Source organism: Camelus bactrianus, chromosome 30 (assembly GCF_048773025.1).
Source record: "Camelus bactrianus isolate YW-2024 breed Bactrian camel chromosome 30, ASM4877302v1, whole genome shotgun sequence".
Lineage (NCBI taxonomy): Eukaryota > Metazoa > Chordata > Mammalia > Artiodactyla > Camelidae > Camelus > Camelus bactrianus.
Window position 1 is genome coordinate 13622467 of NC_133568.1, and position 24535 is coordinate 13647001.

At 39.6% G+C, this 24535-nt stretch overlaps 1 protein-coding gene across 3 annotated transcripts in view; it reads left to right on the plus strand.

The window, feature by feature from the left end:
• The window catches only part of DCC (DCC netrin 1 receptor), a 985342-nt gene that overhangs the window by 690330 nt on the left and 270477 nt on the right, over positions 1–24535 (plus strand). For all 3 annotated transcript variants that reach the window (XM_010961349.3, XM_045521525.2, XM_074355181.1), the window contains exon 9: positions 3315–3469. In XM_010961349.3, the coding sequence (XP_010959651.2) occupies positions 3315–3469 (155 nt within the window). The remainder of the gene's footprint in view (positions 1–3314; positions 3470–24535) is intronic.

The following is a 24535-nucleotide window of genomic DNA, read 5'->3' on the forward strand; positions in this document are numbered from 1 at the left end:
ATATTAGAAGAGTATCTGTGTCAACCGAAGATAGAACTGGAAGACCAATGACAAAGGACTAGGAAAAGCTATTATAATGCAATAAATTGTTAAGTAGAAATCAGAGCAAGCGTCAGTTCCAGGCACAGGAGAGCAGAGCCTAACCAGAGTTAGGTCTCAGTGCGTGTTGTTCAAGGATCCGTTCCATGCCGTCGTGCCTGACTCCTGGACTCAGAATGTATCAGCATCTGAGAAGACTTCTGGACAGAAAGCCGGATCTCAGCAAAGCAGCTGCTCTACTGTTACTGGGTCAACGTGTGTGCTTTTAGAACATAGCAGTATTTTCCAAGAAACCTCATCTAGGTAACCCAAACCACTGAGAACCAGAATTTACAAGAAGGAAACGCTTTTTATTAACACACTCTTCTTGGCCTCCGTGTAAAGGTCAAAGAAGGCACGTTACCGACAAAGAAGGCACACTCAGCCAGCAGAAGGAGACAGACTTCGTATATTTATACTCTCTGTGGGTTTTCAGTGAATGAATTTGCAGTGAATGGATTCTGGAAAGCACAAGTGATTGACTCCCTTTCCTTCAGTCAACTTTGTCTTGAACTTGCCTGAACCCCATCCTACCATCTCCAAGTCAGGGGAAAAAGTAGAGTAATGAAGCTTTGTGTGACAGTATATCTGCCACCACCGACCATGACTCTGAGCTCTGCGGATTTGTCTTCAAAGTCACAGAAGAGAACTTCATTGGAGGTGCGGCCTTGGCCCCTACTGCTTTCTCAGGAGTAGTTGGTGCAGTGACAGGCGAACACCCCAACACAGTTACTGACAGTAACTAAATGGGCAAACTCCTAATGTCTACTGTTCCCCGTTCTTCAGAGCAAGAACTAGAGTGAGCCGAGAGAAAATCCTCATTACTGACTGCCTAAATGTAGAGATGATGGAGAGTTTATTCTAGGTGGCTGGCATCGCTCTATTGTGGAACCAGAGAAATTATAATAAGCTGTCCTTTGGATCACCCCTCTTGTTCTTTAATAGCTGAAAACAAAACATCGCAAATCATTTCCCAACAAGTAAGTGAATTCCGAATTTGGAAGGAGAGCTTGTTACCATTTCTCTGATACTATTTCTCTAAATCTCACTTTTGCATCTATAAAACAATAAGGAAACCACCCTGTCTGTTTAAAAGGGCTACATAAGGCAATGCATATAAAAATTCTTCCACTGACAGAAAATAAATAACATGCAAAACTCCCTTCATCCACAAGGCATACAATCTGATTATGAGGGTGTTCTTTTAAAAAGCAATGTATTGGCCTACATAATCTTAGCTTGGTAGAATACATCAGTGTGATACGTGGTACATGGGAGCCATATCTGATGTTTTCTTACTCTTAGCTGCTGTGGGTTACCATTGAATCCCACCCAGACCCCTCCCCCGCTGTAAGTCACACTTCAGCCTTGCAGCAATGGACACAGCACTCTTAAAGGAGTGCCTAAATCTTGGGCTAGATCCCGATTCATGCAGGATGTTTTGGATTTATTTGTTTCCTTATTGTGATAAAATATGCATAACATAATATTTATAGTTTTATCCATTCTTTTTCTTCTTTTTTAACTGAAGTATAGTTGATTTACCATGTTCTGTTAATTTCAGGTTTTACTCATTTCTGTGTAGCGTTCTGTGGAATTAAGCACATTCACCTTGCAGCATGACTGTCACCACCCTCTGCTTCCAGAATTCTTCCATCTTCCCCAACGGAAACTCTGTGTTCATTAAATACCAACACCCCACTCCTCCCACCGCTTTGCCCCTGGTAACCACCCAGGAAGCATTTTTTAATTATTAGCAGTAAGAGATAAAATAACGCTAAGTGCTTTAACAAATAAGCCCTAAAGCGTATAATGGCTCAAATCTGTTTGACTCTCTAAAGGAGAAAACAGGTGTTGCTGATTGACAGGCAGTTCTTTTCCCAGCTCTTCAAAAGTTTTGCAAAATGTTGACTTCTCCATGACTAGTGTATGGCTTCCAAGTTTCACATTGCTTGCCTGCCTGAAGCTTACAGGGGGAGAAAGAGAACATGGCAGAAACCACCTGTGTGGCTTTTCTAGATCAGATCTGGAATCAGCACACATCATGTACACTCAGACTCACTGATTAGACCCAATCTCATGGCCTCCTCTGGACTTCAGGGGGCCTGGGATGTACAGGTTAGCCCAGAAAGAAGAAGAAATGGATGTGGGGACAAACCAGCCGGTCCCTGTCATACAAGTCACATTAAGAGTGAATCACTATTCATGCCTTTAGAACATTGTTTTCATTTTTCTCTTTGGAAGCTTAATTTGCCCTGGCAGAGAAATAGGTTTCATTTTAAGTATCTCCCAAAACAAAATCAAGCTGAATGGTAAAATGAATATATAATTCTGCTGAGATGCCAGAGCTGTCATCTAGGAATAGAAACCGTAAGAAACAATTGAGTGGCTTAGAAGGAACTCCTTCACATTTAGTCGATTTTATGAGGCCAGTGAGACTATAAATGTCTAGAATCATGTGTGTCCTTAAAGCATACTTTAGGGGTTTCTGTTTCTTATACGTCAGCATCCACATCCATAGGGTTTGTCCTCTCTTAATATGCATAGTAAATCCCACCACGATCAACAGATTAAATCTTTTGTTGGGAGCCACTGAGCAAATTTTGAATTGGAAAATGAATTGGACACATGCAGGTGTGGCTTGAAGAAAAGGCAAGTAGACACGTGTTGTGCTTTATCCTCATGCAGAAATGAACCTACTTCCTTTCACTAATTGCATTTAACATAACCACGGACCTCAAGCTCTGTACACATCAGCAATTAGCCTCTGCCTTTTCCTTTGGGCCAAGCAAAGAAAATGCATGAATGCATTTGTTGGCAATACTGACAAAGACTGACTTGTGGAACAATTCAAACCTTGATTTCTGTCGTTAGCCGAATGTTTACGAAATGCACCTTCCAGTCGCCGTTCCAGATGTTTCTTCTCATTTTACTAGCTCTTTGTCATGAGTTTAGAAACTAAATTATAAAGTGTCAAAGGAAGACTTCCATATGCAAGTTTTATGGGGATAGCATAAACCTGAACTCCCCAGGAACCCTGCAAGATTTATTTATAGGCCCTTCCAGTGAATTTACGCCCCATAGGAAGCCTTTGAGGTCTTGCTTTACATGCAGAGTCAACAGGAAATTAGTAAGCAACCTTTTGGTCCACCTTACTGCTCTTGCTCATTAAATAAAGGTTTTGGCTAAAAGTATTCATCTTGGAATAATCTTTCCCTGCAACTTTTATTTCCCAGGGAACGAGCATTGAATACATCCCAGCCTGGGTCCCTTCAGTTTACTGTGGGAAACCTGAAGCCAGAAGCCATGTACACCTTCCGAGTTGTGGCCTACAATGAGTGGGGGCCAGGGGAGAGCTCTCAGCCCATCAAAGTGGCCACGCAGCCTGAGTGTGAGTATGAACGGGAAGGGCAAATTTAGAAAGTATTTATTTGTGTCGGCGATATCCTTAAATCCTTTCAGAGAAATTTCTTGAAGTGACAAAATGGAAGGAAGATTTCTAGAGCAGCATGTTAAACCTGAGGGTTTTTAAAGGGAAGATAACTTTATAACAAAATGGCCTTCCCACTCTGGCCACGTCTTCCTAATAACGAATTAACAACTGTCAAGTCCTAATCCATCCACGCCGTCTGCACATTCACTGCCCTGGGAAGTGACTGACTAATTCTACCTGCCAGTATTTTATCATCAACACTGGGTTTCAGCCACCTTCATTGATTTTCCAGATTTTCCAAGTTTGTCTATGAAAACTATAATATCCAAGGAAAAGAACGAAGGGCGTAGGACTTCTCGATACAGACAGACTGACTCTCTCTTCTGATGTTCTCTTGCTCCCATGATCTGCCTGTAGGATTCCCAAGGGGGCTGGGGGTTAGCAAGCTAGTCATCTTTTAACTGCTTATTCTTCATCCGTACTTCTTTTTATCTAGGAAAAGAATCAACAGGTTAAACAAGGCATGGCGTGCATTCAGGAGAGCTTAAGTCAGGAGTTAGTTTCAATTGCTTAGTGATGTCATTTGTATAATTAGGTTCTTTTAAGATTAGAGGAGGACAGAAATCGGAAAACAGCAAATGGGCAAAAGAGCTGCTGCTTTCAGGGAGCTCCAAGCTGTACAAGTCTTAGAAACATTTGCCTCACAGAAAGGAAAACTCAGATAGCATCTTCAAAGGCAGAGTAATGTACAGGTTTCAGAGAATATGTAGCAAATGCAGGCTCCCAGGCAGGACCAGATAAGTTACTTGCAGGACCCAGAAGCTCGGATATGGTGTCAGGCCACGCCCCACATGGGACCCTCCTGAGCACGGGACCTTGTGCAGTTTAGCCAGCCACATGCCCACAAAGCTGGTCCTGCTTCCAGGTTCCTGCTCCTAAGGATGGTGTATTGCCCTTTGGATTTAAATCACGAAATGATGCTGATTTCCTCTTCTAAGGGTCTGTGTTCACATATAGTTTGAGTCATGAGTTTCTTCATTGACTTACTCTTCACAGATCATGTATAGAGACAGTCAATAACTTCTGTGAATATTTGATATTTTAATCAATAAAGTTCAATAAACACAAGTTGAATATTGTTAAAATATTTAAAAACCCATAAAAATTCTCAAAAAGAGTCTTGCTCAATTTTCTAATGGTAGAACGTAGGCTTTAAAAACATGTTTATTGTCAAAAGACCCAGAAATCTATGAATTATCTGAATTCTTCACTTCCCAATCCTACTATTATCCCTGAAATTGTTTTAGTTTATTTTTCAGGGCTGATTGGCTATGATTACATTATATTTTTGATAAAAATCCTACATGGTCAGCCTCACTTCTAAGACTAACCACAACATTTCCTTTATCAGTACCATTATTTCTAAGTGTCCAGTTTGAAAATCAGTTTCCAGCATTTTAATTTTTTAAAAATTTTAATTTTGAATTATTTTTTAAATATGTATTTATTTTTGTTTTGGGGGGGAGAGGAGGTAATTAGGTTCATTCCTTCCTTTCTTCCTTCTGAAATCTTTCTCATTTCATGAAAAAAATTAGTCATATACACATTTTTAGTATAGTTAATAAAAAAGAATCACTCCATGATCATTTGTATTACGCACGTGGCCTTACCTTTATAATACAAAAACCATGACCTTATTCAATTTACAAGTGTGTTTAATGAACATCTACTGTGTTCCTAACACTGTTCCTTGCCTTCTGAGACATGTTAAGAAAGCATACGTGTAATTAAGGAGCAGTGCTATGTAGATCTCAGAAGCTTCATGAGGGAGAAGGCATTTTATATATGCAACAATAACAGAACAGCTAAAGTAAGGAAACTTGTAAGAATTTATTAAATGAAAAATTAAAAATCTGAATCACAGATTTGCTTGTGAGCCCATTACCTATGATGGCCAAGGTATATTATCTAGGTAATTGTTTATGCTTAAATCATTTTGTGGCCACCTCTTTGAATAGGTGCTGTTACAAAGATGGCTGCCTTGGTCCTTTGTACATCATTGACTCTTCCTCATTCAGAAAGCAGTCTGAGAATTTGTGCAGGAGACCTCACTGGGCACTGGTTTCTATAAGAATTTCCTTTCTTATAAACCAACATAAATGATTATAAGGCACAAAATAAAAACTAAATGCATGACTGAGTAAAATGTGTGGCAGTTGGTATGGTTGTCTCTTGTAAGTGATCTTTTCCCCAGAAGAGGAAAGTGGAAAACCTTTCTGGTTTAGAAATGTGAACGTGCCTTGAGTTTTCTTTATTAAGGGCAGTAGTGATGGCCTTGAATGCTAACCATTATTTGGCCTTTAATAACAGCATTGTTTTTATTAAATCGTCTCTCTTCTTACCACCACGTGGAGTAAGAATTACTTCCTTTGCAAGCCATTGTTTACTCGCACGGTGACCTGATTCTGTTTTGTTGAGACTTGTCCTTGGGTAATTTATCTCTTACTGAGTAGATCGGTAGATAGGAAGAGTTCAGCCTAGATAAACAGTGCGTTTAGAGTATCTTTTACATGTCACAGAACTCCTTCCATTCATTTAGATTAAGAGTGCTGTGTAGCTCCCTTGCTGTCTTTATTACAGACATTAGAATAAATAAATTATGTTATCATGACTAATAGGTACTGCATGTGTATTTTATCTTCGGTTGTTAACACCAAATGCCATTTTGGCAATTTAAAAATATTTCTAGGATAAAGAACACTTCCCGCCCGCTCAGTAATCCACCAGTATCTGAGTGAGATGGAACTTGTTAGAAATCCTGTGCTTCATTTCTTCCCTGTCCCCTCCCCCTCCCCCTTTCGCTTCCCTCCTCTCTCTCCTCTCTCGACTTCTCATAAGCCCATTTTTTTCTGTGTTTTTAGAGAAAGTTCAAAGGCTGATTTTATTATCAGGTTAGAATTTCAGAATTTAGAGGCAAGTGAAGGGGGATGTTTTCCCCATTCTTCTCTCCCTGGCAAAGTGATCTTATCTTTAGACAATGAATCTTGTCTAGGTACACGTTGGGTTGTTCGTGGTATCACTGTTTTTTCCATATATGATGTAGTAATTGTTCCCTGAGATGGCATAGCTTTCATACAAATTGGATTTCAAGTTTTCCATATTATTTGAAAATATCAACTCTCTTATGAAAACTGTAATTCTCAAGGAATAAACACCGATGGAAAATAAGTCTGAAATATAAATCAGCCCGCAACTATTTCTAAAAGAGCATCCATTCTGCAGTAATCATTTAAAGAGATCAAAAGCCCAAGATCCAGTGTATGAAATAATCACCAAGAATACAAAGCCTTGATTTATAGGAAGGTTTCTGTCTCCTGATTACATCTTCCTTTTGCTAAACCCTTTCTCCTTCCCCCTGCCTTTATGGTGTATAATTTCTCTCCTGTATTATCAGCCGGATTTAAGTCCCTGCCTGCTTAAGACTTGTCTAATCTTTTCATACCACATGTGGAGAATTTTTGAATTATTATTTGGGGTCTTTTAAAATGCCGTTAAGGCAGTTTAATCGTGAAGGATGTTAAAATGGACCCCATACTGGCCGGAGGCTTGAGTTAGAATGGGGAGCCTATTTGCTAGATCACAACCTAATTATCCACAAAACCCTTTTATAGTTGAGTTATAAGTAATATTCTTAGTCCATTATATTCTTTATAGTGAAAAGATGAGTGAAAGCCATGCCCAAATCCAGTGACTTTCGAATATATTATCCAGAGGAATGGATGTATTTGCTTTTTACCTCCTTCTCCATTTTTTTTCTTTTACTTCTATTGAGGCTCTACTTGTATGTTGTTACGGAGAAAAGTGAAAACTCTCTGAACATTATGTCTTCAAACATTACTACCTGTATCCTAGGACAAGGTTCTTAATCCTTGAAACCTCATTTTTCCGCAATTACGAGTTGGAGATAGGATTTACTCCTCCATCTCCCAGGTTGTAAAGATGAAATGTGATTACCTGTGGGAAGCCCCTGAGTCCTACCTGGCACCTGGTAGGCACTCAGTAGAGAGAAGTGCCCCTAATGGGATCAAATGGAAATGGAATTCCAACTGCCCTGCATTTACAAACAAAGTGGGACACTCAGTAATCACTGAGGTAATAAGGCAAATACGATACCTTATGGACAGTTTGGAACTGGCTTGATTACTGTGCAATCAGCCATATTGTGTACCGTTCCCCCTAATTATCCTCTCCCTATTACGTAGCAGGTTACTATCGACTGGTTTGTTGTCTCATTTCACCTATTGTACATTTTTGCATCCCAAACTAAATTTTGATGGTTTATGATCAGAAAACACTATATTATCCCCTAAAATGTGTCACAGCATTGCCATTTTGTGTAGCTTGTTGGTTAACATTTGCTGGTAGAATCTGACTAGTACTTAATGTGTGGCAGAGATAATAAATACCATTGATATTTATTCTTCATAATTCTATAAAGTAAGCAAACCAAGTAAATCACAGTTCTATTTAGCTCATTTCTTTTATCATTTAAGCTGGTCAGTTGCACCGCATGGTGGTTTGAGTGACTATTTGGGATGCCTGTGGAGGTGGAGTTGACCGTGAGCCAGTCAGCTGGTTCAGTTGCGTGGTCGTGTACGTGGCTATAGACTAATAGTAGAAGGAAAGAAATGTAAGCACTGAGATTTCATCTTTTTAGTAACGTACAAATGCTGGAGAGTTTAAAAATGTTCTCCCTGCAAAACGTTTTCAGGTATTACAAACATAAGATAGGAGAACTTAAAGGCTTATAGTTTGGCATCCCTAGCAACAGAAGGCTTAAGGAAACCATTTGGATTTAATGGTCAATTAGCAAGGCATTATGTCTTCTACAGTGACGTATGTTTAGTGGAAGAATTAGAGGTAGGCTTGTGAGAATGGTTTGTTTAATCATGCTAGAAAGGTTCAAAGCACGTGTGAGTCACTCTCTTCTTTCTTCATTCATTCATTTATTCAGTCAGTCATTCAAAGTGATTCCTTTGTGCTAAATTCTCAACCTTCAATGTCCAATACAGTAACCACTAGCTACATGTGTCTGTTTACATTTAAACGTATTGATGTACAATAAAATGTAAAATTCAGGCACACTAGCCACAAGTGTTAGCATTTAAAATTTAAACAAAATTGAAAACTGAGAATTCAATTTCTCAGCCTAGTTAGCCACAATTCAAGAGCTCATCTATGACTGCTGGCTACTGTGTGAGAACATTTCCGTCACTGCAGAAAGCTCTTTTGGGCATCACTGATCTAGACTATGTACATGAGTAATAAAAGCAAGTCAGATCATGTCCTGACTCTCAAGGAACTAGGATGAATCTCTCAAGGAACCTAGAAGTCTTAGGTGCTACACAAAAGGGTAATAATTTTGCTTTAACTCTTGTTCTCTGACTTCAGTGTTCTTGCATTATTTTATTGTTTTAACAAAGACACTGAATATAGCTGGGGGAAAATACCTACTACTTGAAGCAGAACTCACTAAAAACATATTTAACACATTAGTACCCTTTGAATGTTGAAAATTTAATTATGCATTGAGTTAATATAAAGGATTTATTTTTAGAAGACCAGAGACTAGATTTCATCATATTGTCTGATTAGTTACTTGAAGTTCCTTAAGCATTTTCCCAGGGTTTTAAAAAAATCAGTGTCTTTCAATGCACAATTAAAGATGGAGAACAGAGGTGACTTGTTGCTTGGGTAAAACAGTGACGCAGCATAAATTCATTGCTCCTGAAAAACCTCTGCTGGCTCACTGTTACCCCTCTTACTTTGAGCACAAAGCATAATTCAAGCTTCTTCCACTGATATAACCAAAACATCTGGAGAAGCTATGTGCGTGGTGAGAAATTATATAGAAAAATGCTACAGATTTCTCACTGACATTAGGGAGCGTGAAGAAAGAAGGCGTGGAAGTGCCATCCTAATGAGAGGTTTCTGGGGAGTGTGGGTGTCTAGCCTGGGACGGTGCGGTTCCAGGAAAGCAGATTTGCTTCAGGTCTAATTGCCTAGTTTGGTTATGAAGCCTACTAGAAATGAAAGTAGGCTGCTTGCTAAACTAAATTAGAACACAATACAGCTTGAGTATCTTCAGGGATATTGTCATCATGCTATAGGAGCTGAATAAAACTATTTCAAAGTGAAAACAGCCAAGCTGAGCTCTTTGACGGGACTCCTTCAGTTACATCAGATTTATGGAGAGCTGGTGTGCATGACTAGTGAAGGGGAAAGACAGAGAATACGGAATTTTACTCATATATAGTCATTTGTTCCCTCATCTTGAGAGCCTCTTTATCTGTGCAGTCTATAAGCATTTACTGGGCACATACTACATGTCAAGCCTTCTATAAGGTGCTGGTGTTAGGAAGTAAAATAAGATGCGCAGAATAATATCAAAGAAATTGGGAATGAAACTTCTGAAGAAAACAGTCTGTAAGATAAATAGTTCCAAGTCACACTGTGCGATCAATTTTATTTCTCCTTTTTTTTTAACTGAAGGTTAGGATTATAAGGTATTAGTGTATAAATACTATATAATTTAATCCATATATATACACACATGCACATGTATACACTTTATGTTTTAGTATGAAATATGATACTGTTTTTAGACAGTCTCACATGAAGAAATTTATAGTTGACTATCCTCATGTGGATAACCAGCCAAAAATAAGTGAAACTCATTGTTATTTTTTTTTAATTGAAGTGTAGTTGATTTATAACATGTTAGTCTCAGGTGTATAGCATAGTGATTCAGATATATACACACATATATATATATACACACACACACATACATACACATTCCTTTTTTATATTTTTCATCACAGGTTACTACAAGGCACTGAATATAGATCCCCGTGCTATAGGACCTTGTTGTTAATCTGTTCTGTATGTAGTAGTTTGTATCAGCCAATCTCAAGCTTCCAATTTGTCCCTCCCTCCCCACTTTCCCCCCTGGTAATTGTAAGTTTGTTTTCTGTGTCTCCGGGGCTCTTTCTGAAGTGAAACTCATTTTTTCATCACTTCACCACTTTACTGATTCTTTTCACTGCAGGTGATATTCTGCCTGCTATACCGTATGACAAGTCTTAGGTGCTACATAAAAGGATAACAATTTTCCTTTAACTCTTGTTCTCTGACTCCAGTGTTACTGCATTATTATATTGTTTTAGTAAAGACATTACTCCTACTTTACATAGCTGGGAGGAGAATACCTACAGCTGTTCTATGAAAACTCTTTCAGGTCTCAGCTCAATCTTCCCTCCTTGGGAGGCTCCAAATCACATCAGTATAGAAGTTAAGTTGGGCCAGAATTTCTGATCACAGATACAGGGGATTGCCATGGGTTAGCACTGACAGATTTTAAGGTAATGCCACACAATTATTGCTTTAGATGGTAGCTGTTAAAGTCAGTCAGGATGGTGTCATCAGTATCAGAGAGGAAATGATCATGGAGTTTTTATTAACTGAAAGTCAAAGAGCGGAACTCTGAGCCCTTGATCAGTACAAGAACCTGTTCATTACCACCTTTACCACATTTACCACCTCTGTACTTGGTGTCCCAGGTCTTCCGAATGGAAGGAGAGTGAAAGGTAGTTAAGAACAAGGATTCAGAAATCAGACTGGATTAGAATTCTAGCTTTTTCACTTACTAACTAACTGGGCTAAGCTAGCTTTGCTAAACCATAGCTTCTTCGTACGTAAGATAGATATTGCAGGGATGTTGTAAAATTGAAAAAAAAAATCTGTAAAATGGGACAAAACAGTACATCCTCAAATGATCATCCTGAGAATTAAATAAGCTATTTAATATAAAATACCATGCTCTCTGGTACTTGGTCAGCCCTCAGTAAATACCAGCTGTTACAATTATGCGTTCCTGCATTGCTGTATTCTAATTATGCTCATGCATGTAATCAGCTTCCTTAACATTGCATATGACTTGTTCATCCCCGTCTCTGTGCTTTTTACACGTGTTTGAAATGAAATGCTTTCCTTCTGTAGCCTTTTTCATAAGTCACTTCTATTTCTACTTCAAAATTTTATTTAAGATTTCCAAGAGCAGAAAGCCCACCCTGGCTAACTCACCCCATGGATCCATCTGTTAGTCTGTATAAGATCATTTTTCACAGTCCAAATCTGTTCGAAAGTCGTCATTCTCTTCCTTCCTGTATTTATTGTGTGCTCCTGATGGGCTACCCTGTATTTCTCAGTGCAGGGAGTTCAGCAGTTTAAAAAAAATCAAGACACATATTTACCTTTATGAGGTTTATATTCTGGTAATAGAAAGGGACAGTAAACAAATAAAGCATGCAGAAGAATAAGGCAGCTTAAAAGGATAGAGAATGAGAAGGAAAGAGGTGGTTCTAGGAAGGAAAATCAGGAGAGCTTTTGGAAAGAAGAGGCATTTCAGGGGACCCATGAATGAATTTGGAGGGGTGCCCACAAAGATATCCAGCAATGACAATTCAGGTAGAGCCAATAGCAAGTGTCAAGCCCAGAGAGGAAGAGCAGGAGGACCACTGAGCTGCGGCAGAGCAAAGAGGAGGGAGGACAGAAGAGAGGAGTGGGCAGGTGGCAGGACACAGACAGGCAGAACCTCGAAGCCACGGTAAGGAAGGCAGAGGACTTCTCAGAGTCATCTGCGCAGGAGGTGGTGACATGATCTAACTTTCATTTTTAAGTGAAATCAAGGGGGCTAAAGAGGAGGCTAATATGGAAGTTTAGTCGAGACGTTGGTAGGTCAAGTTTTGGTGGAATCTGTGTAAGTAGAATTCAGGATACTTCTGGAAGACAGGGACAAGTCTTGCCGCTGGGTGTGGGATGGGAGAAAAGACAGGAGTCAGAGTTACTCTGATGTTAGGCCTCAGAAACTAGGTAAATTGGGACCATTTTGGGGTCAGAAACTGGGTAAAAAGCTGGCTTGAAGGGTCTGTGGGGAGGGGAGGATCTTGGGGGACAAATCAAGAATTCTTGTTTTGATACCTTAGCTTTGACTGTTAAATGGATTCAGGTTTTATTTATTTGATTTGCCTGTGAGTTCAAAGAAGGCACCCAATATTTTGAATAGAAAAATAAAAGAAAATGTCACATACTGCTAGCCAATGGCCAAGGCAACGCAGTATTTAGTTTCTAGTCGTGGCAGAGCTGAACAGTTGTTTGAAAAACAGGGGTGAATTCTCCAGTTTACAGATTGTAAACTGAGACATCTGTGTCCTACATACCCCTAATGAATGTGCTGCAGGGAGACGCACAGGGCCATGCACAGAAGACACTCAAATATTAGTCAATCATAGAGAAGCGTCCTTCTTAGAAAGCTGCCTGGTGGGTCAGTGAAGTGTAGTCTGACTGGCTGATACCAGAAAGGAGAATTGACTAAAAAGATGCCTCAGATCCACAGCCCAGTCTTCCTGCTGCCAAGATATTCCGAGGAACCAATCCAAAAGGGGCTAGTTAGTGCCAAAGTAAACGTTAGCCCAGAACCACCTGTTTTCTGATATGTACTTTGCCGGTGTTCATTAAACAGGAGATCGAATTCGAATGGGATGTCCGTTCAGGGATGTTCCAGATGTTGGGTCACCTTATTGCTCTAAGTCTGCATCAGAATATTATCCGTGGAAGCCTGGTTTTTAGACCCAAGTGAAGACCATTGAATTCAGAAGAAGTTTGCCTTGTGGCTTCCAACATCCTTTTTCTTTTACCCTTTTCCCTGTCTTGGGAAATCTTATATGCTCCATTAACTCAGGTGGTACCCAGAATCCAAAACATTTACCCAATGATCTGAAACATAATGTTAAGTTCATAAAGTACATTTGAGAGCATTGATTTAAATTACTGAGTTTTACGAAGAATAATTTTGGGGATCAGGGAGCTTAAGGCCAGTTGTGGGGTGGGTACATATATCACCAGGCCGATGTCTAGATTCCTAATGCAGAATTATTTTTGTTAAACAACTCTGCTTGCAAAAATTGTGTTTCCTTTCCTTTTTTAAAATTTTTTCAATTTTTTAAACATTTTTTAATTGAGTAATAGTCATTTTACAACGTTGTGTCAAATTACAGTGTAGAGCACAATTTTTCAGTTATACATGAACGTACATATATTCATTGTCACATTTTTTTTTTCGCTGTGAGCTACCACAAGATCTTGTATATATTTCCCTGTGCTATACAGTATAATCTTGTTTATCCATTCTACATTTTAAAATCCCAGTCTGTCCCTTCCCACCCCTCGCCCCCTTGGCAACCACAAGTTTGTGTTCTATGTCTATGATTCTGTTTCTATTTTGTATTTTTGTGTTTATGTTTTTCTTTAGATTCCACATATGAGTGATCTCATATGGTATTTTTCTTTCTCTTTCTGGCTTACTTCACTTAGAATGACATTCTCCAGGAGCATCCATGTTGCTGCAAATGGCGTTATGTTGTCGGTTTTTATGGCTGAATAGTATTCCATTGTATGAATATACCACCTCTTCTTTATCCAGTCATCTGTTGATGGACATTTAGGCTGTTTCCATGTCTTGGCTATTGTAAATAGTGCTGCTATGAACATTGGGGTGCAGGTAACATTTTGAAGTAGGGTTCCTTCTGGATTTATGCCCAGGAGCGGGATTCCTGGGTCATATGTTGTCTATTCCTAGTCTTTTGAGGAATCTCCATACTATTTTCCACAGTGGCTTTCCTTGCTTCCCTCTCCCACTCAATGATTTAGATGTCTTCTTTTACAATTTTGTGTTTATTCTATTTGTAATTCATGGTAGTCATCACCTTTCCAGTTATGAGTTTCTCATTTTTGTAGCATCCTGCTTCTTTTCTATTTATAGTAGACCTGTCAGTGTTTCTTTTAGCATGGGTTTAGTGTTGCTAAACTCTTTTAGTGTTTGCTTGTCTGTGAAGTTCTTTATCTCTCTTTCTATTCTAAAGGATAGCCTTGCTGGATAGAATATCCTAGGCTGCATCTTTTTTTCATTCAGGACTTTGAACATATCTTGCCACTCCCTTCTGGCCTGTAGTGTCTGTGTAGAGAAGTCAGCTGAGAGCCTTATGGGGGTTCCCTTGTAACTCACTCTTTGCTTTTCTCTTGCTGCCTTTAGGATCGTTTCTTTATCCTTGACTCTGGGCATCTTGGTTATGATATGTCTTGGTGTGGGTCCATTTGGGTTCTTCCTATTTGAGACCCTCTGAGCCTCCTGTACTTGGATATCTGATTCCTTCTTTAGGTTTGAGAAGTTTTCAGTCATGATGTCTTCAAATACCTTTTCAATCCCCTTTGTTCTTTCTTCCCCTTCTGGAACCCTATTATATGTAGATTGGCACGCTTTATATTATCCCATAGGTCCCTTATATTGTTTTCATTGTTTTTTTTTATTTGTTTATCTTGTAGCTGTTCTGATTGGGTGCTTTCTGTTGTCCTATCTTCTAGGTCACTTATTCGTTCCTCTGCGTTATCTAGCTTGCTTTGTACGCCTTTAGGTCAGCTCTCATCTCAGCAAGTGAATTTACTAATTCTACTTGGCTCTTCTTTATAGCTTCTATTTCATTTTTGACATATTTTATATCTCTAAATACTATCTCTTTTAGTTCTTTCAGTACTTTGATCACTCCTTTTTTGAAATCTTGACCTAGTAGGCCATCAGTGTCTATTTCCTTGATTGTGCTTTCAGGGGATTTCTCTTGATCTTTTAATTGGGAGTGGTTCCTCTGCTTCATATTGCTCATACCTCTCTGGCACTGTGGCTTAAGGAGTATCAGTTATCTAGTTGTCCTGGAGATGGTGTGCTCTTAATGATTTTATCAAGAGGTCTTTGTCTTCGCTGTGTTTCGCGAACTCATCTTGCTGTTCCAGAGGCCCTCCGTTGGCGCCCTCGTCTGGGCTGCTCACAGTGGCTGTCAGCTAGCAGATAGCGCCCTCTCCCGACACTGGGTCAGGTGCTGAGCTCTTACCCGGTGGGTGGGTGGGTCACTCCCCCTCCCGATGCCGCAGTCAGATGCTGCGCTGGGAGGGAGGCAGGTGGGCAGATCATGCCCTTTCCCAGCACCATGGTCAGGTGCTGCGTTCCTGCCAGGAAGGCGGGTGACCACCCGCCCTCTCCCAGTGCCTGTTGCTCCGCTGCTCTGTGCAGCTGCCTGTTCCGCCTCGGGTCGGAGCTCCGTAGGTGTGTTCAGGGAAGACTGCAGAACAGCCCCACCCCTGCTCTGTGCCAAAACTCAGCTCCTTGTTTGTCTTGGCTGTGCGAGTTCTCTGAGGTGCCAGGGCAGAAAGATCTTATCTGCCTCAGGCTGTAAACAAGTCTCAGTCCTGCCTAGGAGGTTGCAGAGCCCCCAGGTACGGATTCAGGGCTCGGCCCCACCCCGGCCTGGGTGCTGCGCACAGGAGAAGATAGTGGCTGTGGCTGTGCCCCGCCTCTTTTCTCATGAGAAGCGCCAGTAATGGCTGCGTGGGTCTGAGGAGACAGAGGCTATGGTGCCCCTCCCCCAGGGCACACCAGCTGTGTTGCTTTTCTTTTTTCGCAATTTATGGGGTACTGAGGTGGTTCTGCTCTGTATCCCCTCCCAGCCATGGCACACAGCACCCTGCAGTCCCCTAGGGCTGCCTTAGTGCAGCCTCCCCAGTCCTCCGCCCGGCTCAGGCAGCCTGTCCCGGCCCCCAGCTGCCAGCTCACGTCTCAGGCTGGGTGTCGTGGGGACTCTTTGTGCCTGTTTAACTTAGTTCTGTCAGTCAAGGGGTGCTCGGGGCAGAGCTGAGCCTCGGAGGCTCCCCCTCCGTCCCGTTGGCCTCTCTGTTGGAAGGGGGAGACCCAGCAAATGAGCGCTATTCCTCCTTTGCCACTCCCTCCCCACGGGACCAGTCCCGCAGTGTTTTGCTTTTTCTTCTTTCTTTTTTTTCCCTTTTCTCCTACCAGATTTTTGGCGTCTTTGTCTTTCGAAGAGGGCGATGTTCTGTTGGAGTTTGGCAGGTACTCTGGTTGGCTGAGTGGGTCCGTAGATATGAGTTCTGGTGTATTTGTGGGAGTGGGTGAGCTACGAGCGCCCTTCTACTCTGCCATCTTGCTTGTCGGAGAATTCTTTTTTTGTGTGTTTCCTTTTCTTGAAAATGGATATAACACTAAACCAATAAGTAAAAGACCTGGGTTCTAGACTGAGATATTACCTATATTTTGCTGTATACTTTTGCAAAAGTCACTTACCTTTTCTGATTTTCCAATTATTTCTCTTGAAATAAGGATCATACTGCCTGTGTTAGTCTCCTGGGACTGCAATGACAAAGTGCCACACATAGTTTTTTACAACAACAGAAATTTATTCTCTAACAGTTCAGGAGGCTAAAATGTGAAATCAAGGTGTTAGCAGAGTCATGCTCCCTCTAAAGGCTTTAGAGAAGAATCTTCCCTTGTTACTTCCTGGCTTCTGTGGTTTCTGGCAATCCTTTGGCATGTCTTGGCTCATAGCTGCATCACCTGATCTCGGTCTCCACCTTTACATGGCTTTCTCCCTTCTGTGGCCATGTCTCTTTGTGTTTTCTTTTTTATAAGGATACCAGTCATATTAGGTGTGGAGCCCACCCCAATCCAGCATGAATCTTGAGGGGGACATGAATTTTGAGGGGGACACTATTCAGCCTCATACATACACTTCCCTAATAATCACACAGATGATTAGTAACATCCCAAATAATATAGAAGAGGACTGAGAAAAGTATGAAGTGTCTATATACATGTGTTTTAAAAATTAACTTAGAAACTACCTTTTCCATTAAAAAAATATAGCTTCAGTTATTGTTTCTCAAGCAGAGAATTGTTAAAAAACATCCTTCTTTAAAATTGTGTTTGATATGCTCGTACCTTCTCCCTTTCTCTGGAGTTCTAACCCTCCATTGTAGGCTGTAACCCTACAGTGCTTGCTGAATATTAAGTTCGGCAGACTGCTTAGGTGGCCCAAAGGGAATGAACCAGTGAAAGAGATCAGTGGGATAACAAGAGTTTGCAGAAGCCACCAGTGAGCGCTGTAACCAGCACTGGCTACATGCTCAGATTTCCACTGTTTGACCTTCAGTTAATTAAAAACCCACCATGATCTTTTCCTCTGGAACATTGATGGCAGCATCTTGACTCTGATGTAACAGCTGTGACCTGAAGCAGTAATTGTGTGTCATCACCTGAAAATCTTTTAACTTAAGCCAGTAGCCATCTCCTGTACCTGTGAAATGTTCTGTGAAAGAAAACCTTGGCCCATCCCAACTCATTCGTGAGCTGTGACAAAATTAAATACTACAAATCTAATGATGTCAGAGGTGTGATTAGAACATAGCATAACATTCCTACCACAGTGTTAATGTGTGCGCACGTACATACGGGCTGAGACTAGCCGTGATGATTTCAGGGACGTGGAAGGACAATTAGCTGAAAGTTCACTGCATGTTAACAATTATTTAATGAGTTAAAATTCTTACTGCTTCAAAAAGCATCGCCGTGGCAGTTTAATACTTAAAAAATCCCAACACTATTAGGCTTATGCCAGTCGGAGTAAGTTATGCTAAGCCCCAAGCTGAAGAACGTGCTAAACATATCATTTCTGCTCCCTGTTATAAATCACTCACTTGATCATAACCTTCCGTCTGCTGTCTGCTGAAGACTTGATTCAAAGTCATCTCCTACCACCTTGCAGTGAGAGAAAAAAGGATTATTATTCCTTCCATTGTGCAGGAGGGGCTAACTGACTGGAGTTCAAGCTCAGCAAACACTTAGGACCCCCAGAAATGACTTGATGCTACTTCTCGGTGTGACAGTTCATCACCTAATACAATTTTAAATCACAGATAACAATGTGATAATAGATTTAACACGTCATTCACATTTTTGATCATGCCAACAGCTCAATAATTTTATCATTCTGAATATTATTTGTTCTCTATTCTTTTGATAATTTGATGCTCTTAGAGTAATTTTTCACCACTCCAGTTGGACATTCTTGAATGAGTTCTTGAATTATTCTAGTGGCATTGTTTATGTCTGTAGTGTTTGGCGTGGTAGCCACCAGCCAAGGTGACTGTTGAGCACTTGGAACATGGCTTGCCTGAATTGAGGTGTGTCGTAAGAGTAGAATGCACACTGGGTATTAAAGACTTGGTTAAAAAAAAAAAAGTAAACTACCATGTTAACTAACTTCATTTTGATTATGATTTGAAGTGACAATACTTCAGTTATATTGGGTTAACTTAGATATTATTTAAATTAATTTCACTTATTTCATTTTTACCTCTTAATATGGCTAGTAGAAATTTTTAATAACATGTGAGCACTTATGGCTCACATTGTATTTATATTAGGCAGTGGTGACTTTGATGCATTCTATCTTATATACCCCACCAGAAGGAAGTCAAGAAAATTACCAATCTGATATTCAGTTGACTTCTGGAGTTACTGAAATACAGTGATCAAATACATCAATCTTCTTAAAAAACATTTCTGAAAGTTATTTAAACTTTCCTATTTTAGCCATTATTTTCTTTATTTTACTCCGTATTTTCTGAACATCATAATCAGTAGCCTTTGAATGCTTGAGTCAAAGACTTTTTTTCCTGTTGGTCTGAGACTTTATAATGCTGGCAAAAATAAAAGCCAAGGAGGTAGGGTTAGGGAAAGAAAAGGAATCTTTAGATCCAGAATTGTGTTCAGTTTTACTTAAAGTTGTCCAACTTCTGTGAGATGATTTACTGCTGTTCTCTCTGAACAAGCCTGAGTCTTCCATGTGGTTAATAAACTTCTTATCTTTTGAATACTGAAAATGAAATAAACTTAATCCTCAGGGTGGTTCAGTCAGCAGACGGGGAGCCTTTTAGATGCTTCTTAGAGATAGAGGACAGCTAGGTTTTCTGCCCTGTGTGATGATCAATCTTCCCCTTGCGTGCATGTATGTGTAAGGGCGTTAAAGGTGCTTCCCAGTGATAAATGTCAGTGGAATCGCAAAGCGAATATTAATTTCAGTATAGTCAAGGTCAGATGGGTACCCAGGTTCATTGTTACTGGAATTTTTATTGTTGCTGCCATTAGGAAAGATAGTTTATCTTGAGCTCTTTTTTTAAGATCAGGAGTGGAATGGAGCAAAATTTCTCAACATGCATTTACATGGCTCAGAAAAAAAGTTCCTTAGCACAGTCTGATCTGTTAATTGGAATATTTTGAGTGCCTTAAAAAAGAGCAAAGTGTGGGTTTAAAGGAGCTAAGTTAGGTGGGAACGGAACAAACAGATGATCATGAAATCTGGGAACTAGCTAATGTTCCTGAAAAGCAGCTGACTATATATATAGAAAAAGAAAGAAAAAAATTGCAAGAGAAATAAATAAGGAAGAAAAACAGTTTGTGTGATGCTATCCCTAGAACTAGGGTGTGAAATGATGTAGCTGGGAGCCCAAGAAATGAAAAGAGCAGTAAAGAGGAGGAAAAATACTAGGTTGTGACTGCCCCTCTGAGGATGAATAGCCAGCCAGGCATCTCTGTATATAGTGAAGAAACTCATCCCCTACGTGGGTGCAATGCTGTGATAGTCACCTGCCCCCCCCCCCCCGCCATGACCACACACCTGCCCAGTCTAGCTCAGTCCAGTGTTTTCTGTCTAAGTGAACATCACCAGAAACCCCCAGCTGTGCAAGTCAGAAGTACACGAGTCATTCTTAATGCTCCCATCCTCTTGCTGCCCTACCTCCAGCCCATCAAATGTTGTTGATTTCTCCCTTCCATATAGCTCTCAATCCCTCCCTTTCTCTTTGAGTCCCCCACCACAACTCTAAATCAAGCTGTGAACCTCTCTCTTCTGTACTGTAGAATATTCTCCCACCTGGTCTCTATTTGCCTCCCTTCAAGTCTCTCTTTATGTAGTGGACAGAGTCCAAAATGATTACATTTGGTACCCTTACAATTCTTAAAAATCAAAATCCTCCAAAGCCTTTAAAACCAAGTATGGACTCACCTCTGACAGTCTCTCCCTGCACATCGGGACCCCTCTCCCAGCTCCTTGTGGTCTCATCACCTTAGACTCAATGTTAAGGAAGGTTTCTTTGTTTCTTCTGTCAATTCTCACAATGCCTGGCATACTGTAAAAATTGGTAATATTTATTGAGCATTTCCTTGGTACCGTACACCATTCATAAATGACTTATTATTCTCCACAACAAACCTATGAAATATGTATTGATATTAACTCCATTTTTTAGATAAGAAAATTTAAGCTCAGGGCCGGGGTGGGAGAGGGTGTAGCACAGTGGCAGAGTGCATGCTTAGCATGGATGAGGTCCTGGGTTCAACAGCCAGTACCTCCGTTAAAAAATAAATATCCCCCCCCCAAAAAAAACCTAGAAGGGAATAAAAAAGAAAATATGTAATTTTAAAAAAAAAAAGAAAATTTAAGCTCAAGAACATTACGTAGCTTGACCCCAGCCACGTAGCCTGAGCAGAAGATACTAGATTTGAACCCACGATCTCGGATTCTGGAGGCCACACTCTTTACTGTTAAATCTCTCTTCCCAAAACTTTATTAGATGAGATGTAACTTGGATCTGTGACTTCTGCGAAGCCTATGTGTTAGGAGAATAGAGTTCTAAATTTCTTCTTTAACTTAGGGTCCCTCCACAAAGAATCAGTTTACCCAAGGCAATTCCTTATCTTTTAAAGCCTGGAAATAGATAAACAATAAATGTCTTCCCCAAAGAGATGGTATCTTTTAAGGGAGGATCTTTTTGTCGTCATATAGAAAATCCTACTGACTTGACTGCCAGAGAAAAAGATTGCTGCTTCTTTCTCCTCTAGTAAGCGGCAGCAGGGCTCTTTTATAAAAGCAATCCATACATGTCATTTATTGGCTCTATTAAAACTATAGACATCAAATATTGATTCTTCCCGTACTGACCAGAATACAAGCCAACTTTGAGAAATGGCTGGGATTTAGTTACATTATCACCATGGGAAATGCGCTGAGTTGCAGGTAAACTGATGACATCTGATTCTCTGATGCATCTCTATTTACAGAGAACTGACATGTTTGTGAGCAGAAATTCCATCCTGAAATATGTACAAGTCTCATATGAGTGTGTACGAGTCTCATATAAGTGTAAAGCAAGCAAGAGGTTTCTACATGCCCTTCCTAGGGATTTCTGTTTGGGACTCTTTTGTAACAATTACTCATGAATGTATGGTCTGTGTAACAACAACAAAAGTAACCATGTGAAGTATTTTATGAGCAGATTGAAAGGCTTAATTTACATGTATTATTGCACCACATCCGGCAAATCACTCTGTTACCAGGTGCTCTCTTTGCCATGTTTAGTTTGTAGACGCAGTCCCAAGTTTGTAGACGCAATCCCAGTCCAGACTCACGCTACACCCTCCACGTGTATGGACTGCTGGTTTCCCATTTCCTTTTCACATACATCATCTCTTCATGTTCTTCTAACACTCTTGAGAAGTAAGAAGAGCAAATACTCTTTCCTCCAACTGTCTGATGACAGAACCAAAATTTGGAAAAGTTTAAGAGACTTGATTTCCAGTAACAATAATATCAACTACTGTATTATTGTGAAAACTTACTTTTCCATATAGCATCATATACAATACAATTTCTATGACAATCCCGTTATATAGAAATTAGGAACTCATAAGAAAATAATGTGCAGAGTGTTGAAGTAATTTGGACTAAATCTATACTATTATTAAATAGAGGAGAGGGAGTTTTGACCCAGGACTCAAAATTAAGGTGTTTCATTCCCATCTGGGGTATTTCCTTTTTCACCAGTTATCTCAGAGATACACCTTTCTACTAATTCTGTTTGTAGTATCTCTAAAGTCCTTGATGTTTCTTAGAAAATTCATTTGAGTTGGTTTTTTTTTTTTTTTTTTTCCTTTTCTGAACACTTGTCCCCAAACTAAAGCTCTGGAGACAAACATCTTGCAAAAAAGTAAATGAATTTTTTTTTAACTTACTTCAAGTATCTTGAGACACACCACATTTTCCTAAAATTGGTAGAACATTATTTGATTTGCTGATAATGCTAATAAACTAGAAAAGCAATTTAATAATGGTTAATTTCATGCCTGTGGGTTGTTTCCTGATTAATTTCCCATCATTAATTAGTTATGTTGTAAGTAGTCTCATTATTTTTACTTAAAGATTCCCTCATTTGCAGCCTTCCCTGAACTATATAGTGTTTTTCTCTCCGTTGACCGACTTGTAAGTTCTTTTCCAAAAGGGCTATTATCAAGGTCATTAGTCATTAAACTCATTCACACCCATGTGTCCTGACTCACTCAGTTCCTCCTCCACATCTGAACTCCGTCTCCTTCCTTTTTCCCCTCAGTGCAATTTTCAGTTGTTGTTCAAGAAATACCCTTGACCAAACTTCTCTAACGGTTCTCAGTTACCATATTCTTCATCATCTGTCCACAGAGATGTTTTTTGTTTGTTTTGGTTTTTTATCTGTGCATGTGCTTTCTTTGTCCTAATAAGTTCCTGGAAAATCCCTACATAGTAAAATATTTCACAGTACTAGAGATAGCCTTGTATGATAAAGATGTAAAAGTATGATTAGACTTTAAAATCAGCTGGTGTTTTTATCTAAACTTTCAATCACAATGGGAAGTAACCAAACCCAAGCTATTCTGGAGGGGCTGGAATTATTATGATAGGTTTACATGACATGAAGCCTTCAGTAATACAGAAATTTAAGCACATTTGGTTGAAACTTTAAGTTTTTAACTTCAAAGCTGAGTATCTTTTAGGTAAGTTTGCTATGTCGTGAAACCAGTTGCCTTACTTGGAAATCTCCAGTTTAGATGGTTTGAAACCTCAGTCAGGAGTCTACAGTACCCACTACACTTTTTATTTCTAGGCATCGCTAAGTTTTCTAAAGTGAAATTCAAAACACTCTATATACTTCACCAAGGCTATTACTGTTTGGTTGTGTTAGTGAAAAATGTGTTATCCTACTGAAAAGACCTTCTCTTGAGGTCCATCCTGTAATCGCTTTTATTGTAAAACTACTTCCAGTTAGAGGGTGAATCCCAAGGAGACTGCTTTCGAGATTGTTTTCTTCAGTGAGAATTATTCAAGTTTTTTTCCTACTACACTGTCAGAAATATCCATTATCTAATATATTGGCATATATGCATATATACATGTTTATATATGTGTGATACACAAGTCATATAAATCACACATTTTATATATATATGTGTGTGTGTGTTTGTGTAAAGATACGTCAGTATATGTCCACAGACACACACACACACACACACACACTCTTAAGGACATAGTTGGGTATACTGTGATTTAGCAGATAGCCCCTATTAAAACCACAGATAAAATGATCAGGTAATAACTGCTTCCGCTAACCAAATCTTGTCATACTCCTGTGGTTTTGTAATAGAAACCTGCCCCATAGTTTGTGCTTCTCCCTTGCCAAATTACTGTCATATTTCCTAACTATGTATAGTTCTGTCAAGAATGGGTTTTATTATGTTAATAATTACATTGCCTGCAGGCTTTTTGATGTTGCATTCCCCATACAGAATAGAAACAGATTTCATAGAAATATCATTAAAGCAGTTAACTACAGGAGAAAAAAAAATCAAAGAGGCAATCAAAGCGTGCACTTTATTATCAATAAATGCAAATAGTTTCAGAAATGGTTTGCATTTGAAACATATTCAATGAGGCTATCGTCGGCAGTGGAAGCTGTTGCTTAAATAAGAGAGCTTTGTGGCCTAAATCCATTTGGATCACTGCAGATAATTACTTAGATCCCTTACTATCCATTTTTAAAAATGGCCTCAAGAATCATTTTTATATTAGCACATGGATGAAGAGGTAAACTCATCCTCAGCATTCTGGCCTGAATTAAGGACATGTGAATTATAGATCATTATTTGAATGACAACACGTGTGATAATTTTTTTTTCCAAATGCACTGTTACTCTAG